Source organism: Capra hircus, chromosome 25 (assembly GCF_001704415.2).
Source record: "Capra hircus breed San Clemente chromosome 25, ASM170441v1, whole genome shotgun sequence".
Taxonomy (NCBI): domain Eukaryota; kingdom Metazoa; phylum Chordata; class Mammalia; order Artiodactyla; family Bovidae; genus Capra; species Capra hircus.
In genome coordinates, this window is record NC_030832.1 from 18,201,102 (window position 1) to 18,215,966 (window position 14,865).

The 14,865-nt window shown below is 47.4% G+C and overlaps 1 protein-coding gene across 2 annotated transcripts; it reads left to right on the forward strand.

Moving 5' to 3' along the window:
* ERV3-1 (endogenous retrovirus group 3 member 1) lies at positions 1,292 to 6,983 on the forward strand. Of its 2 annotated transcripts, none has more exons than XM_005697560.3 (2): positions 1,292 to 1,590; positions 4,276 to 6,983. In XM_005697560.3, the coding sequence occupies exon 2, from the start codon at positions 4,393 to 4,395 to the stop codon at positions 5,323 to 5,325; it is 933 nt and encodes a 310-aa protein (XP_005697617.2). In that variant the 5' UTR covers positions 1,292 to 1,590; positions 4,276 to 4,392; the 3' UTR covers positions 5,326 to 6,983. The 2 variants fall into 2 exon arrangements, with proteins under 2 accessions (XP_005697617.2, XP_013830449.2); XM_013974995.2 differs by having other exon boundaries at positions 1,292 to 1,572.

A 14,865-nucleotide genomic window follows, 5' to 3' on the forward strand; every position in this document is an offset into this window, starting at 1 on the left:
TCATGTGGAGTATGTTTCCATGTGCTTTTCGATCAGATACAGTGTGAGTATAGTTTACTATTGAAATTGGCTTCTTGAACATTGGCCCAGTTTTGAATTCTTTTTTTGGTGATTTACCCCAAGGATTTTATTGAAGGCAGGTGTCCTTTCTAGTCCTGCATGCCTTGTGAATATTCAGAGATCACTAGCACCAGTTTTAAAGTTGTTATTATGGGAAATGGCGACAAAGCAGCAACATTTCTTCCTGCCCAACTCTGGCTACTTAGGCAACCAGAGCCTAAGGGAAATCCTTGCTCCTGGACTGTCAGTTTGAGTGGAATGTGGCAGAAGTAACAGACTGCCAGGGTTAATTGTGTCTCTTGATTTCTTGTCCCTTAACCTTTATTTCCCAGACACGTGCTAATTCCTGCAACTTCACTCTGCAGAGGGTGATGTCATCTGCCGGTGGGGTGACCCCAAGGAACCAGGTTGGAGTTGGGATCCCCACCACCAAGAGCCTTGGAGCCCCGAGTAATTTTCAAAGCTCTTCCATCCCCAAATTCCAGCATCCTTTGGGTGCAGTAAGCTTGGGTTGGCTGCAGGAGGACCTCACCCAACCCTTGGAGCTGGAGAGTCTCCAGGTCTTTTGATAGAGGGCTCATTGCCAGGCACATCTCACTAGCCCCCTCAGATCCAAGATACTCCAGCCTTGGAACCCAAGTCTGCACAGGTTCCAGGGATGTGACACTGGAGAGGAAAATTTAAAACTTACACTCAGCTGGAAATAATTTCATGCGTGTTCTGCTTCTGTAAGATGCTTGCTGTGCTGACCAAGGAACAAGATGATCTAGCAATCAACTATATGTAACCATAGAAAGAAAGAAAGAAAGTGAAGTCTCTCAGTCATATCCTACTCTTTGCGATCCCATGGACTGCAGTCTACCAGGCTTCTCTGTCCATGGGATTTTCCAGGCAAGAGTACTGGAGTGGGTTGCCATTTCCTTCTCCAGGGGATCTTCCTGACCCAGGGATCGAACCCAGGTGTCCTGCATTGTAGGCAGATGCTTTACCCTCTGAGCCACCAGAGAAGCCCATATGTAACCATAAGATACTCTGATAAGCATGGAATGTTCTGTTCCTGCTTCTGTGAGTTTCTGTCTGGAAATTCCCTGCATGTAAGCCATACCAATTCCTGTGCTCTGTAACTGCTCATAGCCCATAGCAACCAGGTAACCAATCAACCAGCTCTACTTGTGTATACTGACCCTATAAGAGCAAAGCTCACCCTGAGCTCAGCGCCCCAGAACTTCAGAGCAGTAGCTCATCTGGGACCGCCAGCTCAATAAACCTGAGTTCTCCAACCCTCCAAGCTGGTGCTTGGGTTCTTGACGGTCCAGATCCTGCAGTATTTTTGGAGGCCTCAGTGAGATTCCAACCACACTGGCCCCTTGAGCTGCCAGACTGGTGGCTCAACCAGGCCAGAGCAGAGGAACTCTGAGACGACTGAAGCAGCGTGCCACCTGACAGGTGTTCTGACTTTCCAGACAGCTGAACCCTGACCAGACTCATTGGAGAAGTGGACCAACTAGCCAGGTATGGCTACAGAAAAAGGTAAGGCCCTGGGGCACAGAACCCAGTCAAGTCCTGTCTCTGGATGGAAGAGGAACTTGACTACCTCCTACGGTCTTCAGTAAGAAGACTGCCAGTTAGGGACCTTCCCAGAGTGGGGAGGCACTGTGACAAACTCTGAACTGAACGTGTGTGTGAGTGAGCACTCTGGTTCGTCCTCGCTCCAGGGTGATTGTGTGGCTCCATGGCCCCGTGACTACAGAGTCCGAGTGGGCCCTAACCTGCAGTTCTACGGCTCAGGGTGGTGTCTGTCTCTGGGGGACCCAGTCCCTTCCTGCAAGTCAGATCCTGGTCAGGGGCTTATACTGACCCACCAAAGCTAAGAGATACCCAAGTTCCCCACGGGAACGTGGCCACATGGGCACATGAATGGAATCCCCTTTTGAGGCGGCACCCGCCCTTGTTTGTCTTTGTGCCACCAACACAAGGCGGGATACACAGGGAGGGGAACAATTGGTTACTGATTTGATTTAGAAGCTGCGTATGTCCAAATGGCCCTTTTACCCTAGGGCCCTCTGCCTAAATTACTTTCTTAAAATTTTTAAGGCTCACTCTCCCCTTCCATCAGTTGACTCTTTGAGCTGACTTATTGAGAAATTGGGTTTTTCTCGAAAAACTTGTCCCTTTTGCCAAACAGATCTGTACCTCCCTCTCTCTTGGTCCCCTGAGCCAGCCCATGTGGAGTAGCACACTCTGACATGCTCCTGCATACTTTTGGATTTTCATTACAAGGCTGCCTTCCTCTGTCGCCTTTTCCTTCATAATCCCCTGATTCCCCAAGGATTTCAGGCCCTTCACTTAGACAAGTACATGTACTGCTCTCTCTGCCAGCTCAGCACCCTCGAGAGGGTCAATCACCCTAGATCCCCTCTGGAGCCCCTGAAATTATTCCTCTGTGAATCCCGTTATAAGGGATCACCTCTTTCCAGTCCTGTCTCCCTGAGGCATTTAGTGATCAGGGACATCTTCAAAGAGGCATATAATTGTGCTATCTGGGAATACTGGGCCTTCCAGGACTGGTGACATCAGTGCTACCTAGGTCTCCCTAAGATGAGGCCCTTCCTGTGTGTCCCTCTTTCCTTCCTAGCCAAAGAGGTGGATGACATTTGTCAATATGGAGGGAAGCTCCTCTAAGCCAACTGTTTTATACTGTATGATAAAAATTTTAAGAAAGGATTTTCCTTAACCCCATCGGGTTAAGATGACCTCGGGGTTAAGATGGGGTTAAGATGATCTTGAGAAAGCTCCGCACCCTGTGTGAGTCAGAATGGCCCACCTTTGGGGTGAGATGGCCTGCAAAGGGTACTCTAGACCTTCCTATAGTTAGAGCTGTATACTGAGTGGTGACAGGGACCCCTAGGCACCCAGACCAGTTTCCACACATAGATTCCTGGTTGCAAACTGCCGATCAGCTACCTCCTTGGGTTCAGTTCAGGATCACTGGATGGATAATGATTACTGCATTGATGGTGTGGAGGTCCTGGATGGGGGGATAATCATTCCTCTCCAGGCTTCTTGACTGGTAGCAGCAGAGTGATTCAGGGAACCTGACACTCAATCAGAGTTTCAGCATTGCATAGGCTTGGATATAGTCCCAAATTCCCAGGTGTGCTTTCTGTGGTACTGGATATTGCCTCTATCTGACAGGAGTGGCCCCTGGCCTCAGGTCCACCACAATGGGTGCATGGTTTTTGGCCAAATCTTGGGGCCCCTTTTCTGCCCAGACAGCAGGGAACTTTGTTAGTGGGCTGGTTGGATTTGTTTATTCTCTCCCTGAAAAATAGAGGAGCCATTCATCTTCCCTGGGCACAGTCACAGCCATCACCAGAAATGGACTCTACTGAAGTCAAGCCTTGGAGGGGCTATAAATGTTTACTTGTGGTAGTCTTCACCTATTCAGGATGGAGTGAGGCCTACCCCCCACACAATGAATGGGCACAAGAGGTGGCCAGGCCCTACTAAGAGACATAATCCTGAGATATGGGCTACCCCTCTCCATAGGGTCTGACAACAGGCCAGGGTTACCCCTCTCCATAGGGTTTGACAACGGGCCAGCCTTTGTGTCTGAGATAAACCACAATTTGTCCAAGACATTGAGAGTCAAATGAAAGCTCCACACTGAAAACTCTGTACTGCTTATAGGCCACAAAGCTCAGGGAGAGTTGAATGCATGAATTAGACCCTCAAGACTATGTTATCTAAGCTCTGCCAGTGACCTTAGGTCGACATGCTACCACTAGCCCTGCTCTGAGGCCGGTGTACCTTGAGGGCCTCAGGCTCTTCTCCCTTTGAGATCTTATATGTGAGACCACCCCCAGTGATAGGGAAGCTCAAGGGAGACCCCAACAACTAGCTGACCTGGAGATGTCCCAACCACTATATCACTTGAGAAACCTTAGGAAGGATTTCCATTCCTTCGGGCATTTGGATTCATCCCTATCCATCAGGAGACGAGGTATGGGTTAAAGACTGGAAAAAGGAATCACTTCAGCCAGTCTGGACAGGCCTTCATAGGGTCATCCTGATGACCCCTACTGCTGTTAATGTCACAGGTGTCACCCCGAGGATTCACTAAAGCTGGGTGAAGAGAACAGCACCTCTAGAAGGGTAAGAGACCTGGACTGCTGAGGCTCATCCGAACCAGACACTTCTGGTTTTCTTTCATAGGTACCTGAATCCGGCCCAAGATCTTCAGCCCTGCTCCAGTCACTCCAGGGCTGGCTGGTCCACGCACGGCAGAAGCTTGAGGAATTCAGCGAGGGACATCTGAGAATCAGGGTTACGATGGCACCCTGCCAAGTGGGGACTGGTTGCACCACTGGCCTTGATGCTTTCTGTGGGTCAAATACGAGGGGTCACTTTGGCTATAATCTACCCAAAAATAATGGGTTTATTAAGTGCACTCTAATGTTTAGTGTAATAGCATTTTCTATCCTGCTGAGCTGTAGTGCATTAAAAAGCAAAATAGACCCCTCATGTACTCCATGCATACACATGACTAAATCAGGTCAGGGGGTCACTTGGACCTTGCTTTACCATACTCACTTCTCCTGTCAAGGAGAGGTCCAAGGAACCTGTGTACATAATAAAACAACCTATTTTATTTGTCGACAAAATGACAAACAAAGTTGTTTTGACCCCCTGCCCCCCATCAGTGAAGATTGGTTAGAGGTTAGGCACCAAGAAGGAGGGATTCTGATCAACCAGACACGAATTGAAAATGAAGACCTTCCAGTATCAGTATACTTTGACGCGTGTGCTGCTATTGGCAAGAACCCCAAGGGTGTTACAAATTGTGGGAGTTTATCATGGGAGCAAACATACACAAACAATGACAAATATATGTGTCAGTTAGCATCTCCCCGCTCCTACTGCTATGGCGACCCCTGGTTTTACTGCCCTTACTGGAGCTGTGTCACGTGGGCAACCTGGGAATATAAAAGCAAGATAGCTCGACTTCAAAAGGGAACTGCTAGCCCCAATTGTAAACTAGGGACATGTAATCCTGTCAATTTCACGATCTTCAATCCCGGAGATTTAAAATGGAAAACTGGCGTCAAAATCGGTATTTATATCTATGGGACAGGTGCTGACCCAGGAACTGTGTTAGAGTTCCGCCATATTTCTGTTCTACTCCAGAGTTCTTTACACAAGGTCTTCTATTCTTTTCATGAAGAGACAGAAAGTGGTCCCCCCTACAATTCCAGTCAAAACTAAAAATCTGTTCTTAGCTCTAGCAGACACCATAGCCCAGACATTAATGGTTTCTTCTTGCTGTGTAACCTTTCTTGCTATGTGTGTGGAGGGGAATTAATATAGGAGTACAATGGGCCTAGGAAGCCAAAGAATTAGATCCCCAAAGACCCTTCAACAGCTCAGGGAATTCAAGAAAACCAGGGTCAGAATTTGGTATTGAAAGACTTCCATAATTGGCAAGAACTGCCTGGCACAGTGGGGTCCATTATTCAATGTTCCGGTAGGAAACCTCTCTTGTCTTGGCCAAAAAATATTACAGCACAACTACTCACACTTCTGATTGGTGGGGAAGCCCAAACTATACGGAGCCTAATCCTCACCCTCTAGCAAGCTTCCCTGATTTAAAGACCAGCTGGGATGACTTGTCCACTGAAGGCCGTTGGTCTGCTCCAGAAGGATTTTATTGGATTTGTGGGGCTAACACGTATTCAGTTTTGCCAGCCAACTGGTCAGGGGCATGGATATTGGGGACTGTCCATCCCTCCTTTTTCCTACTTCCCCTACCCCAAGGTGAATCACTGGGAGTCCCAGTTTATAAAGGCAGAGGCCTCCCCAAAAAGTACAGGTCTCTACAGATTGGAAACTGGAAAGATGACGAATGGCCTCCTGAATGCATAATCCAATACTGCAGGCCAGCCATTTGGGCAGAAGATGGGTTCTGGGGCTACCAAACCCCAATTTACGTGGTTAACAGAATCATCTGATTCTAGGCAGTGGTTGAGATCATTACTAATGAAACGGCCAAGGCTCTTAATTTATTGGCAGAACAACAAACCAAGATGCATAAAGCTATCTATCAGAATCACCTGCCCTTAATTACTTACTGGCTGCAGAGGGGGTGTCTGTGGGAAGTTCAATCTTAGCAACTGTTGTCTACAGATAGATGATAAAGGCAAGGTTGTAGAAGAAATAACCAGTGAAATTACTAAAATATTTCTTGTCCCAGTCCAAACTTGGAAGGGGTGGAATCCCAGAGAGCTATTTCAGGGATGGTTTTCTTATCTAAGAGGATTCAAAACTCCAACGGGGGTAGTCCCAAGGAGGACCTTGGGACCTGCGTCCTCTTACCTTGCCCCTTGCCATTATTCATGAGGATGGTTTCCAGCCTAGCTGAAGCCACTGCAGACAGGAGGGCTACCACACACCTCCTAGCCCTGAGAGGTTATCAGCTCCTGGGCCAAGAAGATCAAGCAGTTGATGCCTTATAAGATTTAAGGGGCATCAAGAGGGGGTCCAGTAGAGGAAAATTGAAAACTTACCCTCAGCTAGAAATAACTTCATGCTCATTCTGCTTCTGTAAGATATGCTTACTGTGCCAAGATAGGAACAAGATGACCTAGCAATCAACTGTAACCATAAGATGTTTTGATAAGAATGGAATGTTCTGTTCCTGCTTCTATGAGTTTCTGTTTGCAAATTCCCTACATGTAACCCATAGCAACTCCCACACTCTGTAACTGCCCAAAGCCCATAGCATCCAGGTAACCAATCAACCAGTGCCAACTGTTCTTGTGTGTACTGACCCTATAAGAGTAAGGCTCACCCTGAACTCGGGGCCCCAGAACTTCAGAGCATTAGCTCATCTGGGACCACAGGCTCAATAAACCTGAGTTCTCCAACCCTCTGAGTGTGATGCTTGGTTTCTCAATGGTCCGACTTCTGCACCACCTCCAGCCTAGGTCACCATGTCTGAAGGGACTAGAGTCAGCATTTCCATTTCTTTTTTTTTTTCAATTGTATCATTTGAACTGGGGAATGTAAGTGGTTTACAGTGTTGTAGATTTTTTTTCCCCCAACAGACAGCAACTTTATTCACTTATTAGAGAAGGAAATGGCAACCCACACCAGTGTTCTTGCTTGGAGAATTCCACAGACAGAGGAGCCTGGCAAGTTGCAGCCTGTGAGATCGCATAGAGTCGGACATGACTGAGCAATTTTCACTTATTCACTTATGTATAGACATCTGTATGTTCTTTTGGGGTGTTTTTCCCATATAAGTTATTGCAGAGCATTGAATAGGGGTTCACATGCTATACAAAGAGTGTCCTTCTGAAATATTCCTCTATAATTTCCTAGGATCTGTGCTTACACTTGGAAATTTATATTACTTGGAATTTCTTTTGGTGTATGGTGCTGTTGCAGGAAGGGGGACCCCTTCCAGGGCCCAAAATGGGCTCTTGTCTAACACTCGGAAATGAATTGTCTGAGGAGACACATGTGCTGACAAAGCAAGAGATTTTATTGGGAAAGGGCACCCAGGTGGAGAGCAGCAGGGTAAGGGAACCCAGGAGAACAGCTCTGTCAAATGGCTTGCAGTCTCTGGTTTTATGGTGATGGGATTAGTTTCCGGGTTGTCCTTAGCCAATCATTCTGACTCAGAGTCCTTCCTGGTGGTGCACACCTTGTTCAGCCAAGAGGGATGCCAGAGAGAAGGATTCTGGGAGGTGGTCGGACAGGTGGTGTCTCCTTTTGACCTTTTCCAAACTCTTCTGGTTGGTGGAGGCTTATTAATTCCCTGTTCCTTACCAGGACCTCCTGTAGTAAAATAACTCATGAAAATGGTTACTATGGTGCCTGGCCAGGGTGGGCAGTTTCAATTATGTGCTTCCCCTAACAGTGTTAGCTAGTCTTCCCATCTCATCCTGTTTTGCACGATTTGAGGAACCTCCACGCTGTTGTCCATCATCGCTCTTACTAAGGTCCGTCCTCAACGTCAATGGAGATGAGTTCACTTTTGTCCACACCCTCTCCACAGCTTACTGTCTGTGCAGTTTCTGACAATGGCCATTCTGACTGGTGTAAGGTGATAGATACCCCGTGGTACTTTGGGTTTCCATTTTTTGAACACTTGGCCATGTTGACAACTTTTCAAGGGACTGGTTTAGAACGGAGCGATTGAAACTTGCCTATTGAAATTGGCTTCTTGACAGTCTGCCCAAGTTGCACTTCCTTTTCATTGACCAGCCCTAGAACACTTTGCGAGGGGAGGTATTTCCTACTGGCTGTCTTGTGGTCCTTATGAATCTGGAGTGCCCACCCACACACCTTTGCAAGTAGTTTTATGGCAGAAAGCCAGAAGGCAACCACATGTCTTCAGGCCTCACGCTGACTGTTTTTCTGCTATAATTTCATTGTGATTGTATGTTGTAGTAGATTTGTGTTGTCCTGTTTGTTTCCAGTGTACAAGAACTTGATTCAGTTCCACTTGGACGTTCATCTATTCTCTTTCGGGTTCTTTTCTACTGTGAGGTGATTACAGTGTGTTCTCTAGCCTTTCCTATGGTATTCAGTAGGTCCTTTTGGCTTCTCCATTTGATATCTATTAAAGTGTATGTCATGGTCTGTGCACGGGCTGGAAAAGAATTTTCAGACGGGAGGCAGAATGAGAAGGAATTAAAGTTTATTGGCGTGGGAGACACTGTCAGAACAGTGGGTGGGCTCAAGGGAGAACTGATATAGAACAGGGGTCCTTAGTCCACATTTATACCCAGAGTTCAAGGAGCGAGATCGAGGTCTTGCAGGTCATTTGCCAGTTGGATGAGGCACATATACTGGGTGGGGGAAGAGTAAGGCAAATACCTTCTCCCTATGTGGGTAGTGGGGGAAACAAGTTATACTGTTCAGGAAGACCTGAAATTCGTTCTGCCTTAACGTTTTCTTTCTGAGAATCATAAGTTGGTTTTGGAAGTCTGTGAGACTATTTCTCTTGTGTAAATGAGTGCCATTTGTCACGCGAGTGTATGTTCCTCGGTTCTTTGTCCCGTCACAACAAAGAGTTGGAGTGACAGACATTAAAGACCCCTTGGCGTGTCACAGCTCTCGGGTCTTAGACAGACCATGTTATAGATCTCAGGTCTCGAAAGGACCATGTTAAAGCTCTTAGACAAATCAGTGTTACAGCTCAGTGTTACAGCTCTGTTTTATTTTGAAGATAGCAGGAAAATCCATCTCTGAGGTGTGAGGGCACATTGATCCAAAGATGCGAAGAGAAGAGCACCCCAGCGCGCAGGGGAGAGAGAGAGAGAGCTGGCTTGGGCTCCTCTTTTTATATGTTTCTCCCTGGGCCTGTCCTATGTAAATTGGGCCAGCCAGGAGTGTTGTTTGTTTTACCTCAGGTCCAGTCCTCGGACCTTCTTTTGTTCTATTTTCGCGGGCTTTTCTCTTCTTTGTCTTTTAGCCACCGCCATTTTGGACTCCTTTTCCCTGTTCTACCTACTTAACATTCCCCCTTCAAGAGATGGGAGGCCCAATTCTTTGGGAATAGGGGCGTCGAGGTCTTTCTGGCTACTTCCTACTGAACTGGGATGGCGAGGGTATTGGGCCTCCCCCTCTTGCTAGTCTCAAGCCTCAGAGTCCTTATAGCAGTGTCCATCTAAGGGTGTGATATTTTCCATGGTCAGCTGTAGTTTTATATCTTTGTTGAACTGGCACTGCGTGTTGTAGCTTGTTGACCTGGGCAGAGACAAAACAGGTTAGACAATTGACAGTACATGGAATAATCATAAGCATCATCAATGTAGCATAACAAGGACTAGTAGGGGCATTAGTCAATTTTAAATTCACATCGCCAGGATGGCTCAAGTCCCTCCTTGTTTAGGGATCAGAAGATCTATTTCCTGTCTGTTTTGGAGTACAATCTCTGTCAAGCTGTGTTGGCCCTTTAGAGCTATCCTGAGACATCTTATCCCCAGAAACCAGATTTTGGGGGTGTTCATTAGAGTGGCACTCATTGGTAGTCCTGAATAGGTATCTGAGATCTCCCAGGGGCTCACAGGTGTATTGAGTGTCCTCTTCTGTCTTCTTCCATGGCTTGACTCGTGAGTAGTGAATCCAGGAGTCAGGTCCTGGTACCTTGACTGCTGTGGGGGTAGAAAGTATTACAGGGTAGGGGCCCTTCCATGTGGGCTGGAGTTGAGCCTTTGGGGACCCATCTTTCCTCTGCAGCATATAGCGGTCACTCTTTTGGGAGTCATATAGTGGGATCTTTTGGATTCTAGTTGACACCCCACAAGTGTATATCCTGTTGGAATTGCCCAATGGCCATGGTATAAGACTGGAGGTCTGAACCTCTGGATCTAGGAAGAGGTCATTGACATAAACAAAAGGTCTCCCACATAGCATCTCATAAGGATTAAGACCAGCCTGTTTCTTGGGGGCAATACGGGTGCAGAGGAGAGCTATTGGTAAAGCCTCCTTCCATCCCAAGGAGGTCTCCTGGGTTATCTTTTTTATCGCTGATTTTAAGAAATGATTGGCTCTTTCTACTTTTCCTGAAGATTAAGGCCTCCAGGCACAATGGAGATAATAAGTAATGCCCAATGCTTTTGAGACCCCTTGGGTGACCTTAGAAGTAAATGATGTCCCATTGTCATTTTGTAATGACCTGGGCAGACCAAATCTTGGAATGATTTCATGGAGCATTTTTTTTTTTTACCGCTTCCTCAGTCTTCTCAGTCTGGGTGGGAAAGCCTTAATCCATCCTGTGAATGTATCTATCATGACTAATAGGTATTTATACCCTTGAGAAACTGGCTTCTGGGTGAAGTCCATCTGCCAGTCCTCTCCTGGATAGGTCCCACGTCGTTGGACAGGCTGGGCCAGCTGGGGTCTTCGAGCTCCTTGGGGGTTGTTTAATTGGCAAGTGGGACAAGAGGAGACCACCTGTCTTATAGTTGTTTGGAGGCCTGTTCCTCTGAAGGACCTTTCTAGTAATCTTTGGAGGGCCTTTTCCCCTAAATGAGTGGCGGCATGTAAGGAGTTAACCAACTTCCACTGGAGGTTCCCAGGCAGAAAAAGGAGTCCCTTCTTTTGGAGCCACCCCATATGATCTTCTTCAAAGCCTTCGCTCTTAGCTTTAAGAGTCTCACCTTCAGAATATGAAGGAGTTTCTGGCAAATTAGTCTGTGGAACTAGGGTGGCAACCCCTATTAGGTCGTGGATTGGTAATGCTACTCTCCTAGCTGCCTGATCAGCTGCTTGGTTCCCTCGTGCCACTTCTGTGTTCCCTTGTTGGTGTCTTTTATAGTGGGAGACTGAAACCTCAGTGGGCAGATGGATTATCTCCAAGAGTCTAAGAATCTGATCACCATATTTGATTGGGGACACTCGGGTGGTCAAGTGGCCCCTTTCTTTTTCCTTTTCCCAGCTCTACAGCTTGGGTCAGGGCTATGAGCTCAGCTAATTGGGCTGAAGTACCTGGTGGCAGAGGCTTAGCCTCTATGGTCTCAAAATTGGAGACTACTGCATACCTGGCTCTTCTTTTTCCATCTAAGACAAAGCTGCTTCCATCAGTGTACCAGATTTCCTCAGAATTGATCAGAGGATCTTCTGACAATCCCTCTCGGGGTTTTGTCCAGTGGTCCAAGGTTTCTAGACAACAGTGAAAGGGGAGAGAGCCCTCGGGGGTAGGCAGGAGGGTGGCTGGGTTAAGAACCTCACAAGGGGATATAGTGAGGCCTGGATTTTCCATCAGCATTACTTGATATCTGAGGATTCTTTGATCAGACATCCATAAATGGCCTCTCCCATTTAGGAGTTGTTTTACTTGGTGGTTGGTAAAAATAGTTAGCTTGCCCCCACAGGAGAGTTTTAAAGCATCTTCTGTCATGATTGCAATAGCTGCAAGATTTCAAAGGCAGGGAGGTCAGCCTCAGGTGGTTGGATCGAGCCTTTTGGATACGTAATCTACAGGCTGGGGCTGTAGATTACTTATCTAACCTCTGAGTTAACACTCCCCAGGCTATTCCCTCTCTTTCATGGACATAAAGTTGGAATGCTTTTTCTGGGTCTGGCAACCTCAAGGCAGGTGCCTGAGTTAAGGCCTGTTTTAGTGTAGCCTCTGCCTTCTTTTGAAGAGTTCCCCACATCAGTGGGATTGAATCATATTGTTCCTTTCAGTTTTTATATAAGGGCTGGGCAATTAGACCATAGTTGGGTGTCCAGATTCTACAATATCCAGTTAGCCCCAGGAAAGTTCGCAATTGTTTTCAAGTCATGGGGGAGGGCAACTGGAGGATTCCTTGAACCAGATCAGAGGACAGCCCCTTGGACCCGTGTGTAATCTGAACTCCCAGGTAAGTGACCTTTGTCTTGACCCTCTGTGCCTTAACACAGGAGACTTTATATCCCCTTTCTGCCAAGAAGTTTAGAACCTGAATTGCATGTTGTTGGGCACTTTTCTCATCTGGAGAGCACATTAGTAGGCCATCTATGTATTATAATATTTTCCCATTAGGTCCCAGGTCCAGATCTAGGAGATCCCAGCTAATGGCCTGTCCGAACAGGTGGAGACTATCTCTGAACCCTTGAGATAATACTGTCCAAGTCATCTGTTCGTGGTTCCCTCCCCCCCCCCCCGGGGCCTCCCACTCAAAGGCAAAAGGATATTGGGATTCTTTAGCCAGTGGTATGCAAAAAAATGCATCTTTGAGATCCAAGACTGTAAACCACTTGGCTCTGGTTGGGATTTCTCCCAAGATTACATAGGGATTGGGTACTGTGGGATGGAGGGGGACTACAGTTTCATTTATGATCCGGAGATCTTGACCCATTTTCCAGGTTCCATCTTTTTTCTTTACTGAGAGGATTGGGGTGTTACATGGCGAACTGGTGGGGACCAATAGCCCACAAGCAAGGAATTTATTTATTAAAGGCTGTAGTCCCTCCCGAGCCTCTCTTTTGAGAGGGTGTTGTTTCCGGTTAGGAAACCGAGTGGGATCTCAGAGGACAATGATGACCGGTTCGGCTTGGTAGGCTCATCCAGGAATCCCCTGGTCCCACACCTGGGGGTTAATTTTGCCTTCCCCTGGTTTTTGGTCCCTCTCTATTGAAGGTGTAATGGGTTCCTCAGTAGTAACCAGGAGCTGTAGAGCTCTAGGGGCTGAAAAACTTCCATCACAAAGGTGGTCCCCAGTTTAGTGAGTATATCTCTTCCCAGTAAGGGAGTAGGACACTCAGGGACCACCAGAAACTGGTGGGAAAATATTTGTCCAGCTCAGCAACAAAGAAGTGCTATGGTGAATATTTTAGTAGTTGCTTTTCCTGTAGCATCCAAAATGGTACAGGTTTGGGAGGAGAAGTCTCCGGAGTAGGAGATCAAGACAGAGTAGGTAGCCCCCGTGTCAACCAAGAAATTCTCAGACCTACCTGCCACATGCAGTTGCACACTTGGCTCCAGTCCCGTGGTGGTTATCTGTGACAGGCAGGCTGGCTGGAGCGGGCCACTTAAGTCCTCTTGAACCATCGTTAGGGTAGGCTTGGCACTTGACCTTGAGGCTCTTGGGTCCCAAGGGCAGAGTGCCACCCAGTGTCCCAGTTGATGGCATTTGTGGCAAGATGTTCTAGGAGATTTGTCATGGTTTGGACACTCTTTGGCCCAATGCCCCGCCTGTCTACAGATCAGGCATTTGTCTCTTGCCTTGTCCTTCAAGGACTCAGGGTTTGTCATAGGGCTTCTCTGGAGGGTGGCCAGCATCTCGGCATGCCTTGTCTCTTTCTTTCTCTCCCTCTACTGGGCCTTGGCCTCCTTCTCCTGTTCTCTGTTATAAAAGGTATTGGTGGCTGTCTGGACCATCTCATCTAAAGAGGCAGCAGGGTCCTGCTGTTGTAGCTGTTGTAACTTAATTCTGATATCTGATGCACATTGGGACAGGAATTTGTCCTTTAAAATTACCTGCCCCTCATAAGAGTATAAGTCCAGGTTGGTAAACTTTTGGAGTGCCTCTTTTAGCCTTTCCAGAAAGGCAATGGGGTTCTCATTGGGCTCCTGAGTTATTGCTGAGACTGGGCACAGTCCCACAAATAACAAGCTTCCTTCTGTCTCCATGGGTGGAGTTCCTTAGGGGTGAGTCTTTCTGAAGCTTATCTTACCCAGAAACTGTTGCAACCTGCAAGCCAGGCATCTCCGGGTAAGGGTGCAGATCCCCAGGCAGGCTGAGGCATGACAGCCTCCTAGAGATCGAATCCCCAGGCAGGTTGAGGCATGACGGCCTCCTGGGAATTGGGTCCCTGGGCAGGTCGAGGCATGACAACCTCCTGGGACCCCTAGGACTGGCAGATCCCCGAGCAGGTTGACGTGTGACAAGCTTTTGAAGACCAGATCCATAGGCAGGTCAAGGCATGATGACCTCCTGGGTCCCCCAGACTGGAGTTTGGGTGTCCCCAAGGTCTCCAGCGTGACCAATAGTACTGGGTAGGATTAGGGGGTTGGATATTATAGAGTATTTCCCTCTAATGCCAGCTATTTTCTGGTTGTCTCTCCAGAAGATTGTAGCGGCAACATTGTGGGTCTGGATGGGGCTCAGGAAAAGAGCATGAAACAGGAGGGAAGGGGGCAGAGCACAACCTTTGAAAGAATGACATAGCACAAGGGTATAATGTAAACCAATTAAAATCAATTGGGTCCAAGATGACAAGTCAAATTCAAGTAAACCTTAATCCCCAATCTATAAACCAACAGATACATACAGAGGTGGCAGGACAACTCCAAGGCACTGTCAAAAG

Excerpts from the sequence above, each read along its gene's own strand:
- ERV3-1 (XM_005697560.3), top strand. The coding sequence starts at position 4,393 with ATGGCACCCTGCCAAGTGGGGACTGGTTGCACCACTGGCCTTGATGCT.